The sequence below is a fragment of the Carcharhinus amblyrhynchos genome, chromosome 13 (genome assembly GCF_965287045.1).
Source record: "Carcharhinus amblyrhynchos chromosome 13, sCarAmb.v2.hapA, whole genome shotgun sequence".
Lineage (NCBI taxonomy): Eukaryota > Metazoa > Chordata > Chondrichthyes > Carcharhiniformes > Carcharhinidae > Carcharhinus > Carcharhinus amblyrhynchos.
This window is the reverse complement of record NC_137336.1, coordinates 25,090,009-25,111,597: the sequence shown is the minus strand read 5'-3', so window position 1 is coordinate 25,111,597 and position 21,589 is coordinate 25,090,009. Positions and strand designations below refer to the sequence as shown.

General features: G+C 46.0%; 1 protein-coding gene across 1 annotated transcript in view; it reads right to left on the bottom strand.

The window, feature by feature from the left end:
• Positions 1-21,589, bottom strand: part of LOC145351652 (organic cation/carnitine transporter 2-like) — a 68,248-nt gene that overhangs the window by 20,514 nt on the left and 26,145 nt on the right. Inside the window, exons 6-8 of the mRNA XM_080201212.1 lie at positions 12,038-12,220; positions 10,331-10,466; positions 3,728-3,849 (exon numbers count right to left, since the gene is read on the bottom strand). Of these exons, the coding sequence (XP_080057338.1) occupies positions 3,728-3,849; positions 10,331-10,466; positions 12,038-12,220 (441 nt within the window). The remainder of the gene's footprint in view (positions 1-3,727; positions 3,850-10,330; positions 10,467-12,037; positions 12,221-21,589) is intronic.

The following is a 21,589-nucleotide window of genomic DNA, read 5'->3' as shown; positions in this document are numbered from 1 at the left end:
GCGCATGCGCAGTTCAGAGCTCCAATCGTTCTGGCAGCGCTAAGCCCCACCCACAGCACATACCAGATCGGAGCTGGCAAAAAGCGTATGGGCGCGCTGGAATGAGGATTCGGGGCTCGGATCCATTTTACATCCGGATCCGAACCTTAGCCTCCGATTGGTAAAATCGGGCCCCAGAGTACTGTGTGCAGTTCTGGTCTCCTTATTTGAGAAAGGACATACTGGCACTGGAAGAGGTGCAGAGGAGATTCACTAGGTTGATTCTGAAGTTGAGAGGGTTGGCATATGAGGAGAGACTGAGGAGACTGGGGTTATACTCATTGGAATTCAGAAGAATGAGGGGAGATCTTATAGAGCCATATAGAATTATGAAGGGAATAGATAAGATAGGAGCACGGAAGTTGTTTCCATTGGCGGGTGAAACTAGAACTAGGGGACATGGCCTCAAAATAAGGGGAGCAGATTTCAGCCTGAGTTGAGGAGAAATGTCTTCACACAAGGGGTTGTGAATCTGTAGAATTCCCCGCCCAGTGAAGTAGTTGAGGCTACTTCATTTAATGTTTTTAAGGCAAGGATAGATAAATTTTTGAACAGTAAAGGAATTAAGGGTTATTGTGAGCAAGTGCGTAAGTGGAGCTGAGTCCACAAAAAGGTCAGGCATGATCGTATTAAATGGCGGAGCAGGCTCAAGGGGCCAGATGGCTGACTCCTGCTCCTGGTTCTTATGTTCTTAAAGCTTACTGTTCATAGAGTACATAGGGGAGAAGGAAAGAATGCAGAATATAGTATTGCAGTTACAGATAGGATGAAGAGAAAGATCAGTTTAATATATAATAGGTCTATTCAAAATCTGATAGCTGCAAGGAAGAAGCTATACTTGAGTCAGTTTCTACGTGTTCTTAGACTTTTGTGTCTGACAGTAGAGGGTGGAAGAGAGTATGTCCTGGGTGCATAGGGTCCTTGATTATGCTAGCTGTCTTTGAAACGCTGATAGTGTAGAGGAATCTGTGCCAGCCTCCTCATCGCAAATGGTCCCAGGATGTGTTTAACAGATACAACTGGAAACAAGGCATCCAGGAACTTCCAAACATTTATTAACCATATAGAGATATGTGCAGAATAGATAAACACGAGACCGCTTCCAGCTTTTCTCCCTCTTCCTCACTCCCTGGGAGCCCCGGTCATGTGATCTGATATCAATGATGATGTACATTGAGTCATAGATTTTGATATGTTATCCATCCCTGATTGCCAGTTGAGCTGATTGCTTTGCCATTTCAGAGGGCAATTAAACTACAGCCGATCACATCACCATTCTCAATTTCAGCCCTGGCTCCAGTTGTTGATTTTAAATCTCCCCTCCCTGAATTTAACCTGATGATCTTTTTCCCATTTTATACCCAGCTGGGGGAATTTGGCTGTGGGACTAGAACAGGAGTAACGGTTGTCAGGAACAGTGGAGAGTACCGGCTGAAAAATAGGCACTGGTTTGGTGCTGTGGTTTGGTTCATGTTCTTTGGCAAAATTGTTCCTCCGGGGAGAGAAGCACACAGAGAATACAATCCTCATGGTGTCAATATTCACTTGTACTGTCTAGTGATAACAAGACTCGAAATGGCACTGGTAGCCTCATCACCCCAGTAACATCAATGATTTAACTTCATTATTGGGAGTTCAGTATGGACATCTGTATTGGCACTTTTTAATTCTTCCATGGGATGTGGGCATTGCTGGCAAAGCTAGCTTCTGTTACCCAGCCCTTATTGCCTTTGAACTGAACGGCTTGCTCAGCCATTTTAGATTCAACCACATTGCTGTGGATCTGAGGACTCATGTAGACTAGACCGGCTTTCAATCCCTATAGGGCATTAGTGAACTATATCGGTTTTTAACAACAATCAATGGATGATGTCAATTTCATGCCCAGACTCACTCTTCATCCTGGATTTTATTGGTTAATTGAATTTAAATACCACCACCATTTAAGTACCACCACCATCCAAGGTACCAGTGGAGCCCAGATTTGACCCACCCACATTAGACCAAGCTTTTGGATCACTACTCCGGTAACATTAGCACTATGACTCCACCTCTCTAAACTTCACAACCCACAAAGGGACAACTACATGATAATGAGGTCAGCAACTCAAGATTGAGGTCAATTCTGCATTCCTACAATGGGAGAATGGCTGGCCGGTGGGTGTCACTGGTCTGTTGTCCACTTGTCAAAATCAAACTCGTAACACACTCGCACTCAAAATGTGAGACAAAGCTTTATGTCACACAAGGGGCCTGATTTTACCATTTTCATTCTAAGTGCTGAATCTGGGCGTAATGCAGATCCAATATCTGTTTTCAGGTGCCCCCATACGCACTCAGCCATCTCCAGACTCATTCGCGCTGTGGGCGAGGCTTAGAGCAGCCAAAATGATCAGAGCTCTGAACTGCGCATGGGCAGTGGGAGAAAAATTTGAAAAAGCAAACCTGTTTCAGATTGCTCCTGTGCTGCAGAAAGTGGAGAAAGTGGCCTGGGAGTGAACAGCGGGAGCGATGGTGTACACACACACATCACTGTCCCCCTTATCTACCCTCCCACCACCCACACACATCATTGTCACCCTTATCCATCCCCCACTACCCACACACATCACTGTACCCCTTATCCACCCCCCCCCCCACCATCCACTCACATCACTGTCCTTCTGATCCACCCCCCCCACTACGCACAGACATCACTGTCCTTCTGATCCACCCCCCTCCACTATGCACAGACATCACTGTCCCCCTTATCCACCCCCCACAACCCACACACATCACTGACCCCCTTATCCACCCCCCCACTACCTACACATATCACTGTTGCCCTTATCCACCCCCCCACTACCCACACACATCACTGTTGCCCTTATCCACCACCCTCACTACCCACACACATCACTGTCCCCCTATCCACCCCCCACTACTCATACACATAGCTGTCCCCCTTATCCGCCACCCCCGCCACCCAGATCGATCACCAACCCTGTCCCCCTCCCCTCCCTACCAATCGCCTGCAGAGTGGAACCTCCTGCCTCCTCACCAAAGATCCATCTGTTCTCCCCCCCAACCACCGGAGATCCATCTGCCTCCCCCCCACCAGTGAACGATCAGGCCTCCCCCTCCCCCGAGATACCTCTTAACCACCTCCCTCCTCCCAACCCCCTCGCCCCCAGACAATGATCTGGCCTCAGTCACCGCACCCCCCCCCCCCCACCTCTCTCCCCACCACCCACTCAGAGAATGGTGTGGCCTCACTGCCCCTCTCCTCCAGAGGAACATCTGACCCAGCTCCTCCTTCCCCCATCACCAGACAATGATCAGCCCTTCCCTCCCACCACCAGACAACGGTTGGTCCTCTCCCCCACCCCCACTCCAGAGATACATCTGACCTACCTTCTCCCACCACCCCCCCCCCAGACCAGACAATGATCTGGCCTCACTCCCCTCCTCCCCTCCCAACCAGAGAATGATCAGGCCCGCCTCCCTCCTCCCTCCTCCCCCCCCACTACTGATCTGAGTCAGACAGCCATTGGAAGCTCTGAACGCGCTCTTCAGAAGCTGGACCACCCAATTCAGATTTTTATTCAGCAGGTCCATTACGGCGTGGTTCTGGATTGGTGGTAAAGGGGGAAATGCTGATAAAGTTGGGCAGGGAGTTTATTAATTCAGTTTAAATGCATGCAAATACATTTGTTTTGGGTGCGAAGCAGATTGCCACTATTCCTGGGTTTCGGTAAAGTGGCAATCTGCGCAGGCGCGGGTGCGGATCGCAATAATGGGCTCTCATGTGACTTTACCACGTTATCGCGCCTGAAAACGGGCGCGAGGCAATGATAAAATAGGGCCCAAGAATACATTATTGGTTTCAAATGGAACTGTAGCAAACAGACAATCATGCAGCAGCATGCTGATCTGAATCCATGTGTACCTTGATTGCATTATTAATTATTTTTGAATGGGCAATAAGAATCTGTGATGCTAGTCCATTTCTCCATTGTTGCTGATGTGTGGCTGGGGTCGGGTTAGATTTCTTCTGTTTTACTGACAATGTAAGATGTTCTATTTTCATAAAGATGGTGTGGATTTTTATGATTCCTTCTGCCCTTGAACCTGTGATAAAATCAAAAACAGCACCATCATAAAGAAGGCATCAAAATTTTTTCATTCTGTCTTTCTTATTTCATATCAGTTTGATCTTATTTGTGTAATTCAAAAAGAATAGCATCGGTGATATGCTAATGGGGTATGCTAATGTTCCAATGAATTATTTTATTAAAGATCGCCAATAATAATCATACCAAGCTGTCAGGGAAGATGCTAACATCAATTTTTTATCTGAAGGATTTTCAGTCAAGAAAAACCAATCTCAACTCAGTGGGCAGAGAACAAAAGCAAAACTATCCACATTCAGAAATAAATGAGCTAGTGGAGTGGAAAATGTGTTAAAACATTAAGGCACATCAGCATGATATACCTGTCAGGCTTATTGCTGTTCTCATATGTCTTGGATCAATATTGAAGGCGTTTCAAAAGAAATCTGATTCCTGCTTCAATCTATAATATCCATTCTTTCACAATTAAATCTGATGTGAATTGTAGTAGATCAGGAGTTTTGAAAATTTCTGCCAGATCTGTGGCATGTTTGATGGTCTGAAATTCTGGAGAAGATGCTGCCATTAGCCTCTCTGGTCTCTGGAGTAACCAGCTGTCCAGGAATGTCCTGGAAGCTGGAAATCTTAAACAGTAAACTACTGAATGACCTACACAAGATGGTTTTGGATTGGGGGAAGGCAAATGTTATTAACTTAAGGCAGTATCTGGCCGAAGATGACTGAGTATAGCTCCTTGTGGGAAAATCGACAGCAGAGTGGTGGGGGGCATTCAAAAAGGAAATGGGGAGAGTACAGATCCAACATGTTCCCCGTAGGGGGGAAAGGAAAATTATAGGAGTAATAAGTTCAGGGATCCCTGCATGTCAAGAACAATTCAGGAAGTGGAGATGCCGGCGTTGGACTGGGGTAAACACAGTAAGAATTCTGACAACACCAGGTTTAAGCCCAACCAATTTATTTGATAGTAAACTCACAAGCTTTCGGGGTTTGCCCTTCGTCAGGTGAATGGAGAGTTCTGGCCTCAGACAGAGCATATAACAGCACAGACAGTTTACAGATTACTGATTAGAATGCGAGTCTTTACAACTAACCTGCTATTCAAGTCTTAAAGATGCCGACAATGTGAGTGGAAGGAGCATTAAGCACAGGTTAAAGAGATGTGTATTGTCTCCAGACAGTACAGTAAGTGAGGTTTAGCAAACCCAGGCAAGTCATGGGGGTTACAGATAGTGCGACATGAACCCAAGATCCCGGTTGAGACCGTCCTCATGTGTGCGGAACTTGGCTATCAGTCTCTGCTCAGCAACTCTGCGCTGTCGTGTGTTGTGAAGGCCGTCTTGGAGAATGCTTACCCAAACATCAGAGGCCGAATGCCCATGACCACTGAAGTGTTCGCCAACAGGAAGGGAACAGTCCTGCCTGGTGATTGTCGAGCGATGTTCATTCATCTGTTGTCGCAGCGTCTGCATGGTCTCCCCAATGTACCATGTTTTGGGACAGCGTATTAGATAGACGTTGTCAGCGTTCTCCAAGGCAGCCTTCACGACACACGACAGCGCAGAGTCACTGAGCAGAGACTGATAGCCAAGTTCCACACACACAAGGATGGTGTCAACCGGGATCTTGGGTTCATGTCGCACTATCTGTAACCCGCATGACTTGCCTGGGTTTGCAAAACCTCACTTACTGTACTGTCTGGAGACAACACACATCTCCTAAACCTATGCCTAATGCTCTTTCCACTCACATTGTTGGCATCTTTAAGACTTGAATAGAAGGTTAGTTGTAAAGACTCGCATTCTAATCAGTAATCTGTAAACTGTGTTGTTATATGCTCTGTCTGAGGCCAGAACTCTCCACTCACCTGACAAAGGGCAAACCCCGAAAGCTTGTGAGTTTGCTATCAAATAAGTTGAAGAACAATTCAGAACAGGATAAGGAAAAACAGAATAGTTTTTAGCAAGTTGAAATTGAGCAAATCAGCTGTGGCCCTAGAGGGATATAGGAAATGCAGAGGGAACTTAAGAAAGCGGTTAGAAGGGCAAAAGGGGTGGGGGGAGGTGTGAAAAAGAACTTGTGAACATGCTAGGGAGACTCTTAAGATCTTCAATAAATACCATAAGGGGAAGAAGTTAACCAAGAAAAGAGTAGGGCCCATTAGAAGCTAATGTATGTGAAGCCACAGGACATTGGAAGGGTCTTAAATGAATACTTCTCATTGGTCTTCACTCAGGAGAAGGAGGATTTGGGATCAGAATTCAGGAAAAGGGACAGTGAGGAGCTTAATCCCCAGGCCCAGATTAATTGCATTCCACGCTGCTGTGGGAGGCAAGGCAGGAAATTTCAGGGGTCTGATGCAAATTTTTAATTCCTATTTGGCCATGGGGGAGCTGCCAGAGGACAGGAGGATGGCTAATGTGGTTCCACTTTTCAAGGAGGTGGTAGAGATGAACCAGGGAGTTACAGACTGTTGAGTCTCACATCAGTGGTAGTGAAACTATTGGAGGAAATTCTGAAGGAGAGAATTACTCTCCATTTGGAAAGGCATGGTTAATTAGGGATTGTCAGCATTGTTTTGTCAGAGGGATTTCATGCCTCACAAATCTGATAGAATTTTTCAAAAAAGTGTTTGAGTATGTGGATTAAGGAAGGGCAGTTAATATGGACTTTAGCAGAGTCTTTGACAAGATCCCACATAGGAAGCTGATTGAGAAGGTTGAAGCACATGAAATTGAGGGAGACTTGACAAGTGGAATCCAAAACTGGCTTTGTAATAGACTCAAAGAGTAGTGACACTGACTGGAAGTTGGTGTCTAGTGACATGCCACAAGGTTCAGTGCTGAGTCCCTAATGGTTTGTCATATACATAAATGATTTAGATGATAATGCGGGGAAATGATAAGTAAATCAAGATTGATAAAGTGGTTAATAGTGAACAAGAAGATCGTAGGTTACAGGAAGATATAGATGGGTTTGTCTCATGAACAAAGCAGTAGCAGATAGTATTTAACCCTGGTAAGCGCAAGTTAATGCACTTTGGAAGAAGGAACTAGGCAAAGGAGTATTTAATGAATGGCAGAACATTAGGAAACTCAGAGGATTTATGAATAAGTACCCTTGGGTAAAGGGAGGGAGGCTATGTGGAGCTGTACAGAACTTCAGTTAGGCCACAGCTGGAGAATTGTGCGCAGTTCTGGTCACCTCACTATAGGAAGGATGTGAAAGCAGCAGAGAGAGTGCACAGGAGATTTACCAGGATGTTGCCTGGAATGGAGCATTTGAGCTGTAAAAAGAGACTGGACAGGTTTGGATTGTTTTCTTTATGCCCTGTTTGTGAACTGAAATCCCACTCACCTGATGAAGGAGCAGCGCTCCGAAAGCTGGTGGCTTGTGCTACCAAATAAACCTGTTGGACTTTAACCTGGTGTGGTGAGACTTCTTACCTTGTTTTCTTTAGCACAGAGCAGGCTAATAGGGACATGATTGAGTGTATAAGAATATGAGGATTTAGGACAGGGTGAATCAAAAGCAGCTGTTCCCCTTGTTTGAGGGGCAATTACAAGGGGCATAGTTTTAGGGTGAGGGGCAAAGATCCAGAGGGAATTTGAGAAAAGAAAAATTCATTCAGAGGGCGGTGTGCACCTGGAATGCATGCCCTGGAAAAGTAGTGGGGGCTAGAAACGTTTTTAAAAATATTGAGATGAGCACTTAAAATATAACATTCAAAGATATTGGACAAATGCTGGAAAATGGTTATCAGTGTGATATTATTGGTGGTTACTGTTGATGCAGACTTGATGGGCTGAAGGGGTTTCTCTACACTGTATGACTGTATGATTCTATGGTCACTACGCTGAACAACACAGGGGAATATTATTCGGGCCATGGTCTTTTTCTCTGTTTTTTCTGCAGTTTCCTTTAATAATTATAAAAGCAAGACTTTGGAAACTTGTGGCACCTTTTATGACACTAAGATGTCCCAAAGCACATTACAACAAGTGAAATACTTTTGAAATGGCATCACTGTTTGAATACAAAAAAGTACAGCAGCCAATTTGCACACAGCAAGTTCCCACAAACAGCAATATAATAACAACCAGAGACTCTGTCAAATCCCTGAGCCAGGAATCCTTGAACCCACATCTTGCCACTCAGGTGAGGTTGTCACAACTGAACCATAGCCAAATACTTTCTTTTTCATTATTAATTATAAAAACATTGGGGATAGGATTAAATGCTGTTAACTGGATGTGTTAGTTGGAGCAGGGTGATTACATGATGACATTTCTCGGGTTATCCTCATGGCCCCTGGAAGCTGAGATAGGGGAGCATGCAGTGAAGCTGAGATGGAGGGAACAGTGGTGTGTGCATGAAAAGCCAGGCTTCTCTCAAGACATGGAAATTGAGTGAGTCAAATATTCCATCAGTCACTCATAGCCTTGACCCCTTGGCTCTGAAACTCAAGATGACATCTAGTGAAGTAAGATACAAACAGGAGTTACAACAAAATGCATTTCACAGAGACCTGTCTTTTCTATCAGAGTCATCACAATGCCTTTTGAATCTCTCTTCTTCCCCTTTCTTACCAGATCCTTTTCCAGCACTAATATTCATCAACATTGTCTCTGCTCACACACTGTCTTTTCAAAAACTCCATCATAACAACCAGAGCCACAAACTCTTTATCTCCTTAACCTCTATTCAAATTTTGAATCAGAAAACTATTGAATGTCATTCACTTCTAGTAATAGTGGTAAACCTTCTCACAGTGGGTCCTTTCAATGTTTCTGCAATAACACCAGCACTGAGTACATCTCATTGAAAGCATAGTCTCTGTGACAGTGATCATGGGACAGTATTCTCTTCGACCTTGCTGCGGCACTTGATATAATTAATCATGCTTTCCCCTCTATTAAGCTGGATCATTCGCTGAGGGTGAATTCCCCACATTCCAACTTAAAATTGGGAGCGAGCCTGCCTTAGACCTGCAGAAAGAGCACTGCATCCAGGACCACTCCTTCTGTCCTATCCCCATAACCCCATGCATTGGCCATGGCCAACCCACCTAACTTGCACACTTTTGTACACTAAGGGGCAATTTAGCATGGCCAATCGACCTGGGCTGCACACCTTTAGATGTGGGAGGCAACGCAGAGAAAACCCACTCAGATATGACGAGAACATGCAAACTCCACATAATCACCCAAGGCTGGAATTGAACTCAGGTCCCTGGCGCTGTGAGGCAGCAATGCTAACCACTGTGCCACCATGCCATCCTGCTTTAATCTTTCAGGTGGCAGCCATCAACAGACAGGAACTTCCTTCCTTTCTCCTCTATGAAATATGCTGGGATATTTTCTACATTGAAAGCCTTATGTACGTGAAACTCACTGTTTGCAGCAAAAAATTTAGAAAAAGGTCTCAGGCATGATTTTACAGCCTCACTTGTCCTAAAATCATAAAATCCCACCCAAGTTGAAGTCTTGTTGCAACTGTACAGGGTACTGGTGAGGCCGCAGCTGGAGTACTGTGTGCAGTTTTGGTCGCCGCACTTGCGGAAAGATATATTGGCCTTGGAGGGAGTGCAGAGGAGGTTCACTAGGCTGATACCAGAGATGAGGGGGTTGGACTATGAAGAGAGACTAAATAGACTGGGTCTGTACTTGTTGGACTTTAGAAGGATGAGGGGGGATCTTATAGAGACGTATAATGAAAGGGATGGATAGGGTAGAGGTAGAGAGATTCTTCCCGCTCAGAAAGGATAGCAGGACTCGAGGGCACAGCCTCAAGATAAGGGGGGTGCAGTTTAGATCGGAGTTGAGGAGGAACTTCTTCACTCAAAGGGTGGTGAATCTCTGGAATTCTCTGCCCGTTGAAGCGGTGGAGGCTACCTCGCTAAATATATTTAAGTCAAGGGTAAATAAGTTTTTGATAGACAAGGGAATTAAGGGTTATGGGGAGAGAGCGGGAAAGTGGAACTGATCCACTTCAGATCAGCCATGATCTTATTGAATGGCGGGGCAGGCTCGAAGGGCTAGATGGCATACTCCTACTCCTATTTCTTATGTTCTTATGTTCTAAGTTCAACAGACCTTTCAATGGCCCATCCCTTGCCTGCTCCAATTCCCATGGCAGGCAGGATGATAAAATTCCGGCCTTAAAAAATCTTAAACACTTACCTCTTCATTTTCTGCATCTGGTTAATGGTTTGAGGGAGAGGAACATTGAGTGTTTCAGGCAGAAACAAGACCAGAACTGCTGCAAATATTGTCAAACTCCCAATCAGAATATAAGGCAGAAACTTGTGATAAATACCTGAGAAAACACAGCACATACATAACTTGTAAGGTGCAGACCCACATATCAAATAAAGCCATAGACAGTCCATATAAAACAGGTCATGTCATCAATCCTCTTCCAAACATTTACAATGTAAATATGTTCAAATAGTGTGGGGGGACCCTTTCATTTTTATTTTTGGAGTTTGTTTTCTCTTGCTTGTTTTTAACTTTTCATCAGGCCCCATTTCCCAATGAAGAGACAGGAAACTTGTTCCAAAACAACAATAACAGAACTGGACCGGAATTACTTTGCTTTACCCTCAACATTTCTGGGAAAGCCCTACAGATTAAGATTCAGAGCAAGATTAGGATTTTATTTATAATTGAATGATTACATGATCACGCCCACAATCCTGTGCTGCAACAATGCCATTGTCTTGGTTATGGATATTCCATGTGTCAACAATCAAAGGTCCTGCATTCGCGAGAAAATGCAGCCATTGCCACCTTCTTGATTTCACTCTTGGGCAATATGGTTGTCATCCAGAAACATATGATCAGATTCTACCTGTAGGCTGATGAACCTCGATTGCATAGGGGAGGCAATAGCCTTGTGGTATAATCGCTATATTGTTAATCTAGATACTCAGCTAATGTTCTGGGTGGGTGAGATCATTGGAGGGAGGAGACTAGTTGGGGGGGGATGTGGGTGGGTGGAACATGAGCTCAGGGGGCTGCAGGTCCTTAATATTTATGATAGATTGTGGGGTGGATGAGATATTTTGGGGTTGTGCTCTTCCTGCTCCAGGCTCCTTCTCCTCCTGGCCCACAGTGCAATAAAGGCATCTATCCTATGCCTCCAACCCTTCCCTCCTCCTTTTAGCTACGAGAATGACTGAGTTGTGGGCATTCTGGATGATATTTGGTCAAGATGAGAAAAATACTCGTAGAGGCATGCAACCTGCTTAACAGATTTCATTGGCTGATCTGCCTCCAATTGGTCTCTCAAATCCTGACTTGCTTCCATTAAATCCAGTAGCAGGTGGGTCCAAGGTAGGTTGGGGTCAGGTTTGAAATTTTTACTTAGCACCTAACGCAAGTCCACTATTTCTTGGAGTTTTAAGGCAACTTCTGCATACGTTTAATAAAAAGGATATGGTGATGAAATAAATTTCAATAACAGACAACGAACGTGGAATGGAAATTATAGAGTTCAGTGGCCGATTTGCCTAAACCTTAAGCACACTAAAGTAAAAGCACAGTCACTATAGTTGCAGATGACTGTAGGCTCTTCACCTCTTTGAGGGGCAGAGATGACTGGTGGTGATTTAACCTAAGGAGCACCCCACCTCAGGCGAGGGGCAAAATCGAGATGGCAAATCTCCTTCTGCACTGTCAGGGTTCTATGACTTGATGTGGCAGGGCTGCAGAATTTTGATATCACCCTTTTGATTGAAGGATCACTTCGCTTTGTCTGTAACATATTTCCACTTTTTGCCATGCAAGTAATCCTGCTGTAGCAGTTTGACACCTAATTTTTAGGTAAGCCTGGTGCTGCTTCTGAACTTCTCACTGAAGCGTACAGAAGTTAGGCTGCTGACTTACCAATATAGAAGATGTAAGGTGAGACGATAGTGCCAAACCTCGCGGCTGTTGAGCTCATTCCCACACCCATGTGTTTTACAGAAGTTGGGTACAGCTCAGTATTGTAGACGTAAATCATGATGAAGGCACATGTGATTCCAAATTTTCCAATCATCACCAGCACGATAGCAAGCACTGAAAAATCTAGAGAGAAGAAAAACATTTAATTCTTCATGTAAGGTGCAATGGTCTACAAGAATGCAAGAACACATTAACAGAAGGGCTGGGATTTTCAGCTCCTGCCGTGATGAGAGCCATCAGCCAAAAGTCCATTGAATTCAAGTAGGATAAGGAGATCTTGGCAGTGAGCGTGGCTGGAGCATTCTGGCCAAGAAATAGGGACAGAAATGGACAATGTGGCCATTGACCTGGCTGCCCCTTACATGTGAGCATGGTCCTCAACTCCATTTCCCCATGTGCTCCCCATGTCCCTTAATTTTCTAGGAAGCCAAATATATATCAGCTCCACCCTTAAACGTAATCAATGATGGTGCATCTCGGCAGTGGAGAATTCCAAAGATGGCATGGTGGCAATGTGGTTAGCACTATTGCCTCACAGTGCCAGGGACCTGGGTTCAATTCCTGGCTTGGGCCACTGTCCTTGTGGAATCATAGAATAACTACAGTGCAGAAGGAGGCCTTTTGGCCCATCGAGCCTGCACCAACAACAATCCCACCCATCCTATCCTACATTCATAACCCCACATATTTACCCTTCTAATCCCTCTGACATTAAGGAGCAATTTAGCACAGCCAATTAATCTAACCCGCACATATTTGGACTGTGGGAAGAAACTGGACCGCCCAGAGGAAACCCACCCAGACACGGAGAAAATGTGCAAGCTCTACACAGGCAGTCACCCAAGGTCGGAATTGAACCAGGGGCCCTGGTGCTATGAGGCAGTAGTGCTAACCACTGTGCCGCCCCAGAGTTTGCACACACATTCTCCCTGTGTCTGCTCAGTTTCCTCCCACAGTCCAAAGATGTGTGGGTTAGATGTATTGGCCATGCTAAATTGCCCCTTAGTATTGGGGGACTAGCTAAGGTAAATGCATGGGATTATGGGGATAGGGCTTGGTTGAGATTGTGGTCGGTGAATACAAGAGCAGGGATGTATTTCTGAGGCTGTATAAAACTCTGGTCAGACTCCATTTGAAGTATTGTGAGCAGTTTTGGGCCCAGTAACTAAGGAAGAATGTGCTGGCCATGGAAAAGGTCCAGAGGAGGTTCACAAGAATGATCCCTGGAATGAAGAGCTTGTCGTATGAGGAACGGTTGAGGACTCTGGGTCTGTACTCACTGGAGTTTAGAAGGATGAGGGGGCATCTTATTGAAGCTTACAGGATCCTGTGAGCCTGGATTGAGTGGATGTGGAGAGGATATTTCCACTCATAGGAAAAACTAGAACTAGCACAGTCTCAGACTAAAGAGAAGATCCTTTAAAACAGAGATGAAGAGGAATTTCTTCAGCCTGGGAGTGGTGAATCTGTGGAACATCTTGCCGCAGAAGGCTGTAGAGGCCAAGTCATTGAGTGCGTTTAAGACAGAGTTAGATAGGTTCTTGATTAATAAAGGGATCGGTGTTGTGGGGAAAAGGCAGAAGAATGGGGATGAGGAAAAAAACAGCCATAATTAAATGGCAGACCAGACTTGACGGGCCGAGTGGCCTAATTCTGCTCCTATGTATTACCCGTGTTCTTGATTCCCCAGCCAGGGGAAACAACAACTCAGTGTCCACTCTGTCAAATACCTACAGAATCATCCATATTTCAGTGAGGTCACCTTTCATCCTTCTAAATTCCTGATGATAGTTTCAAATTACTCAGCCTTTCAATGTAGGACAACCCTATCATCTCAGGGACCAATCTTGTGAACCTTCACTGTACAGAAATCTGCACAATGTCTAATCCAGGTCACATGCGACACATGGGACATATTTTAAAGACATGTTGATTCAACAATATGTATATAAGGCCCAGATATAATGCAAAATATTATATATCGTATTCTAAGTGTGTGAAGGCCCCAGTGGTGACAATTGATAGCAAAAAAGTTGTTTCACCAATTTCATACTATCATTCTTGGATAAAATACTTTTATACTTTTTATACTTTTAAAATACTTGGTTACTGTTTTTAAAGGAGGTGTGGGCTGTCAGGGAGGGGTAGTACCTCTGGTGGGGGACATGTCGCACCCTTTTCAGGGCGGTTTGTCCACCTTTGGTCCCCATCTGGCATTCAGCTCTCACCTGCTGCTCCCCCTAACTGTTTGCACGCGACAGCGGCCACACTCCGGGCAACGGCTTCGACAAGCCGGCTAAAACAGGTGAGGGTAGCTGACAGGTCTCAACCCTCGGTGAGCTAGGGAGATGTTTATCCCAGTATGTGAAGACAGACTCTGGCAGATTGAGCGGACGAGACCAATGGAAGGTCCAACAGTCAAGAAGGCAGTCTCTGCAAGCGTCGTGGAACACGAAGAGAGGACAAGACACAGAAGACGTCCTGGTCATCCACTGCGCCTAGTTCCACCTCCAGCCGCTTCAACTCTTGTCTTGCCACTGGATCCAGATGGGAATTGGGAAGAGAGAGTGAGGCTGACGCTGCGCAACTCTCCCTCACTTTAATCCAAATCAAGCATTAGTCTCGATACCACCATCATCATCATCATCATTGTCCTGTTCAATCCTTGAAGTCCTGTGACGATGGGCGAGTGACAAAGCAGCAGGTGCGGATACACTGGGAGCTGTAGTCACGGACCTGCACACAGGCAACTCAGGTCTAATGGTCGTTTTCTGCTGACCGAAGTAGCAGTGAAACTCGGTGTCTACCTGGGCGACTGCGCAGCCCACTTCAGGAACGCAAAATGAGGAAGGGGCTAGAAAAGGTGCCCTAAACATTGTCTGCTTCACTACACCCTGGCCAGTTTACTGCAGCTGGCAGGGATCTCATCTTGCGGTCAAACAAACGAAATAAAACACAAGGTGATACCGCTCACCATTGGCACTTGGAACTTACACACACTTTTGGACAACCCTATAGTAGACAGACCAGAGAGAAGAACAGCCTTAGTTGAGAGGCAGCTTGCAAGATACAACATTGACATTGCAGCCTGAGTGAAACTCGTCTTGCCAAAGTAGGTCAGTTGACCGAAACTGGAGGTGGATACACTTTTTTTTCTGGAGCGGTCGCAGCAGCGATGAGTGTTGTGATGCTGGAGTTGGATTCGCCATCAGGAGTCACCTTGTTCGGAAACTTGCTAGTCTCCTTAAGGACGTGAACGACCAGCTTATGGCATTACAGCTTCCGCTACAGAACACATGTCAAGCCACCCTGATCAGTGCCTATGCCCCCACAATGAACAACCTGGATGAGACAAAAGACAAGTTCTATGAAGAACTAGATGCCCTACTATCAGCAGTGAGCAGTACCGACAAGCTGATCTTGCTTGGCGACTTCAATGCAAGAGTAGGGTGTGACTCTGCAATCTGGCTGGGAGTCATTGGGAGGCATGGATGGGCAAGTGTAACAGTAACACCTAATCTTACCGAAGACCTGTGCAGCACACGACCTCCTCATCACCAACACAACCCTCCACCTGCCTACCCATAACAAGACCTCCTGGATGCACTCTCACTCTAAGCATTGGCATCTTATTAACAATGTCATTGTCAGGAGAAAAGACAGGCAAGATGTCAGAGTGACCAAGACCATGTGTGGTGCTGACTGCTGGATAGATCACAGGCTCATTGTCTCCAAAATGATGCTCTGCATCAGACCCAAGAGGACACCACAAGGAAGCAAGGTTATGAAAAGAATCAATACGGCCAAGCTAAAGAACCCCAGCATAGCTTCAGCACTGGTTGAAGACTTAAAAACCAAGCTTGCTGACCTACACCTCGCAGGCAGTGCTGAGGAAGACTGGGAATGCTTCAGGGATGCTGTCCATACATCTGCACTGAAGATGCTCAGGCCCTCTACCAACAAGCAGCATGACTGGTTCGATGAGAATGATGAGGAGATACAGGCTCTACTTATTGAAAAGCACCATCTTCATTGTACCTGTCAGAATGACCCATCATCAGCTGCCAAGAAAAACGCCTTTACCAGTGCTCGCAGGACAGTCCAGAATAAACTGCATAAAATGCAGGATGCCTGGCTGAGCGCCAAAACAGATAAAGTACAGGCATATGCTGACAGAAACGACTTGAAACAGTTCTATGAAGCCCTCAACACTCTCTACAGACTTCAATCTCTCGGGAGCTCCCCCTCCTGAGTAACAGATGGTACAACTCTCATTACAGAGAGGGCTCAGATCCTGCAGAGATGGGCTGAACACTTTGAAGCCGTCCTCAATTGACCATCATCTATTAATGATGAGGCGATAGACAGGATTACCCAGGCTGATATCAACAGTGCCATGGATGACCCACCGGTAGTAGCCAAAGTCATGAAAGCTGTCGGCCAGCTATCCAGTGGCAAAACCCCAGGGGCAGACGCCATACCCGCAGAGATCTACAAAGCTGCTGGACATGTATGCATCGAGAAGCTCACCGAGTTGTTCCAGTCCTTTAGGAAGCAAGGATCCATTCCCCAGGAACTTAAAGATGCTTCCATCGTATATCTCTACAAGAGGAAGGCAATCGGCAAGTATGCGACACCCACTGAGGAATCTTGCTGCTCTCCATCACAGGAAAACCCCTCATAAGAGTCCTGCTAAATCATCTGGTCACTCATCTGGAGCTGAGCCTGCTTCCAGAGTCACAGTGTGGCTTCCGCAAAGGTCCTGGGACTATTGACATGATTTTTTGTCGCGCGCCAACTTGAGAAGTGTCAGGAGCAGAATCGCAAGCTCTACACAATCTTTGTTGCTCTCGCAAAAGCTTTCAACACTGTCAGCGGACAAGGCCTGTGGAGGATCGTGTTAAAATTTGGCTGCCCCCCCCAAATTCATTCAGATGGTACGTCAGTTACACAATGGCATGATGGCCAGAGTACTGGATGGCAGAGAATCCTCTGAGGCATTCCCAGTCACAGTGGCGTCAAACAAGACTGTGTGCTCGCACCCACACCGTTCAGTATGATGTTTACTGCCATGCTGAATGATGCCTTCCAGTGTTGCTGGAATCAGTTCAAGTACAGAGTGGATGAGCAGCTCTTCAACCTGGAGACTTCAAGCTATTACCAAAGCGGACGAGACTGTTCTGAGAGACTCCCTCTTTGCCGATGACTGCGCCCTGTATACTGGCTCAGAGCCAGAGATGCAAGTCAGTATGGACAAATTTTCCATGGCTTGTGACAACTTTGGACTTGCCATCAACATTGAAAAGATCAAAGTCATGCACCAGCCTGTTCCTCATGCACAATACACAGAACCCATAATCACAATCAAAGGGCAGAAACTACAGACAGTGGACCAGTTCACTTATCTTGGCAGCACCCTCTCCCAAGCAGTGACTATTGATGCAGAAGTTAACTGCAGAATAGCAAAGGCAAGTTCTGCTTTCGGTAGACTGCGCTCCAGTATATGGGAATGTTGAGGAATCAGCCCAGCAACAAAACTGAAGGTCTACAGCATCACGGTATTCACTACCCTCCTATATGCCTGTGAAACATGGACTGTGTGTCGAAGACATGCAAGACAGCTCAATCATGTCCACATGACTTGTCTTCACAGAATATTATGCATCAGATGGCAAGACAAAGTACCCGACACTGAAGTTCTCTCTAGAGCAAGTCTACCATCAGTCCACACACTGCTGATGAGAGGGCAGACCTGGTGGGCAGGTCATACCATCCGTATGCCAGGCGAGCGCAATCCCAAGCAGCTCCTTTTTGGGGAACTCTCTGCTGGAAGACACTCACATGGAGGGCAGAAGAAACATTACAAAGACACATTCAAGGCCACCCTGAAGTCGCTTAACACAGACACGACCACCTGGGAAATGCTGGCACAAAACCGCCCTACCTGGCGCTGCCTCATCCACAAGGGCTGTCAAGCTTATGAAACAAGGTGCAATGCTGAAGCACAACTGAAGCGCGAGCTGCGCAAGTCCAGAGCCACCAGCGCAACAACTACAGTGTCTACACAAGTCTGTCCAATATGTGCCAGGACATTCCATGCCCAAATTGGCCTAGTCAGTCATCTTCGGACACACAGCATCCAGCCTCAAAATGACTAATGGTGTCAAGGTCCTCATCAATGACGATGGATGAACAACATATAAGGTCCAGATATAATGCACAATATCATATATCATATTTTAAGAGAGTGAAGGCCCCAGCTATGACATTTGATTGCAAAAAAGTTGTTTCACCAGGTTCATATTATCATTCTTGGATAACATATAAGGTTACTTCTTTGTTTTTAAAGGGAAGTGCGTGATGCTGACAAGACCAGCATTAATGCCCATTTCTAATTGCTCTTGAGAAGATGGTGGTGATCTGTCTTTTTAAAAGTTAAGATTGATGTTTTGTAGGTACACCCATGTGCTGTCAGGAGGCAGTTCCAGGATTTTGACCCAGTGACAATGAAGGGATGGCTACACGGTTGCAGGTCATGTGGCTGGGAGGGGAATCTGCAGGATGCAGTGTTCCCATGTCCTTCTGCATGGTAGTTATCACAGGTTTGCAAGGTATTGTCGAAGGTGCTTTTGTGATTTGCGGCAGTGCATCTTGTAAATGGTACAGACTGCTGCCACTTTGCATTGACGGTGGAGGGAATGAATGTTGAATGTGGTGAATGTAGTGCCAATCAAACGGGCTGCATTGTCCTGGATGGTGTCAATGTTCTTGAGTATTGTTGGAGCTGCACTCTCCAGACAAGTCGAGAGTTTTCCTTCACACTCCTGACTTGTGGCTTAATAGGGGACAGGCTACTTTTGCAACTTGGGATGAAAATATAGTTTGGCAATTGAGCTCTTTTGCCAATGCTCCTGCTGGGTAAAGCATGACAGGACTGGCTTCGTGTTAGTCACCCACAGTTTTACTCTTCTTTTCCCAGTATGCCATCTTTATAGACAACAAAGATGGCTGAAGCTGTGGTGAATCTCCATTGTTTGCAGTAGTTAGCACTGCTGCCTCACAGGACCAGGGACCTGAGTTCAATTCCAGCCTCGGGTCACTGTCTGTGAGGTGTTTACACTTTCTCCACGTGTCTGTGTGGGTTTCCTTCGGGGGCTCTGGTTTCCTTCCACAGTCCAAAGATGGGTAGCAAATGTGGTCCCGCTGTTCAAAAAAGGTAGTAGGGATAACCCTGGAAATTATAGACCGGTGAGTTTGACATCGGTGGTAGGGAAATTAATGGAAAAAATACTTAGGGGTAGGACGTATGAGCATTTGGAGCGTTGCGATCTGATTAGGGATACGCAACATGGCTTTGTTAGAGGGAGGTCTTGCCTTACGAACCTGGTGGAATTCTTTGAGGAGGTGACAAAAACGGTTGACGATGGGAGAGCCGTTGATGTCATCTATATGGATTTCAGTAAGGCGTTTGACAAAGTCCCTCATGGTAGGCTGGTAGAAAAGGTTAAGGCACATGGGATACGAGGTCAGGTAGCTAGGTGGATTGAGAACTGGCTGGGTAATAGGAGACAGAGGGTAGTTGTGGAGGGGACCTTGTCGGGCTGGAGGCCAGTGACCAGTGGTGTGCCGCAGGGCTCAGTACTGGGACCTCTCCTCTTTGTAGTATACATAAATGACTTGGAAGAGAGCGTAGGTGGTGTGATCAGCAAGTTTGCGGATGACACCAAGATGGCAGGGTTGGCGGGTACTGAACTGGATTGTCAGGTGATACAACAGGATATAGATAGGTTGGTGCATTGGGCAGATAGGTGGCAGATGGAATTTAATCCTGACAAATGCGAGGTGATGCATTTTGGAAGGAATAATGCAGAGAGGAGCTATGTGATAAAAGGTAGGCCGATTAGGAGTATGGACATACAGAGGGACCTGGGAGTGCAGGTTCACAAATCCATGAAGGTTGCGTCACAAGTGGAGAAGGTTGTTAGGAAGGCTTATGGAATGTTAGCCTTTATAGGAAGGGGTATAGAGTATAAAAGCTGCCGTCTAATGCTTCAGTTGTATAGAACGTTGGTTAGACCGCATTTGGAGTACTGCGTCCAGTTCTGGTCACCTTACTACCGGAAGGACGTGGAGGCTCTGGAAAGGGTGCAGAGGAGGTTTACCAGGACGTTGCCTGGCATGGAGGGGCTGGGTTACGAGGAAAGGTTGGAGAAACTGGGACTATTCTCCTTGGAAAGACGGAGATTGAGGGGGAACATGATAGAGGTATATAAGATACTGAAGGGAATAGATAGAGTTAATAGTGAGAGACTGCTCCCTAGACTGGGTACAAACACGACAGGTCATGATTTAAGGGTGAGGGGGGAGAGGTATAATTTGGAAGTGAGAGGAAGGTTCTTTACGCAGAGAGTTGTGGGGTTATGGAACGCGCTACCAAGTAGGGTGGTGGAGGCAGGAATGTTGGACTCTTTTAAGGTTCAGTCAGATAGACACATGAGTGAAACGAGGATGGAGGGTTATGGTAGGGGCTATTAAATAAGTTTAGAACCTCGGGAGACACCGGAAAAGCAGGCTTGTAAGATTAACGTTTTTGTCTTTTATTCTGCAGGTGGAGGTCCACCTCGTTGTCAAACAAGGGGCATGCACACAGTGGGTCATGCGTGGGCTGCTCTTGGAGGTTCCGGGAGTGGCCTAGTACTTCATGTCGGTGTGTGTGCTTGATCCTGGACCGGTAGACGGGCACCGCAACAGCTTGGTGACTAGCACTGCTAGCTGTGCAGATACATGGATTTGGGCCTGTGTCTGTGGGAGTTTGCGCATTCTCCCTGTGGTTGCGTGGGTTTCCTCCAGGCGCTCCGGTTTCCTCCCACACCCCAAAGATGTGCTCTTAGGCTGATTGGTTTTACCAAATTGACACTATTCTCCCCTGAATCTGGCTAAGTTAGGGGTTCCATTCGTAGGCATGCAGGGTAGAATAGGTGTAGGGTGATGCGGCGGCGTGGGCTCGTTGGGCCGAAGGGCCTGTTTCCCGTGCTGGGTTGTTCTTTGTATGTGTGGATCAGGTTGCTTGGCCATGCTCATTTGACCTTAGTGTCTGGGGATGAGCAGGGTGAATATGTGGGGTTACAGGAATAGGGCCTGGGTGGAGTTGTGGTCGGTGCAGAGTCGATGGGCTGAATACCTCCTTCTGCGCTGTAGGGATTCTATAGATTCTATGTAAAACAGTGTCAGAATGTTAAAACCCATTAAGGATTGCACCACTGAAAGAAATAGCTCTCTTATATCCTAAACATAATATCTAAAGAAATCAATTGAACATTATAGAAATGATTCTTGCTTTGTCTTTTTCCTTATTAACAAAGATTTGATTGCAGCCTACCAGCACCAATACAGACACAAGACACAATAGACCCCTTATCTCTGCCAAGGTTATCATCCAGGCACAGCCCTTAGAATATCCATTCCTGGACCTGATGTGAAGTAACTTTATAT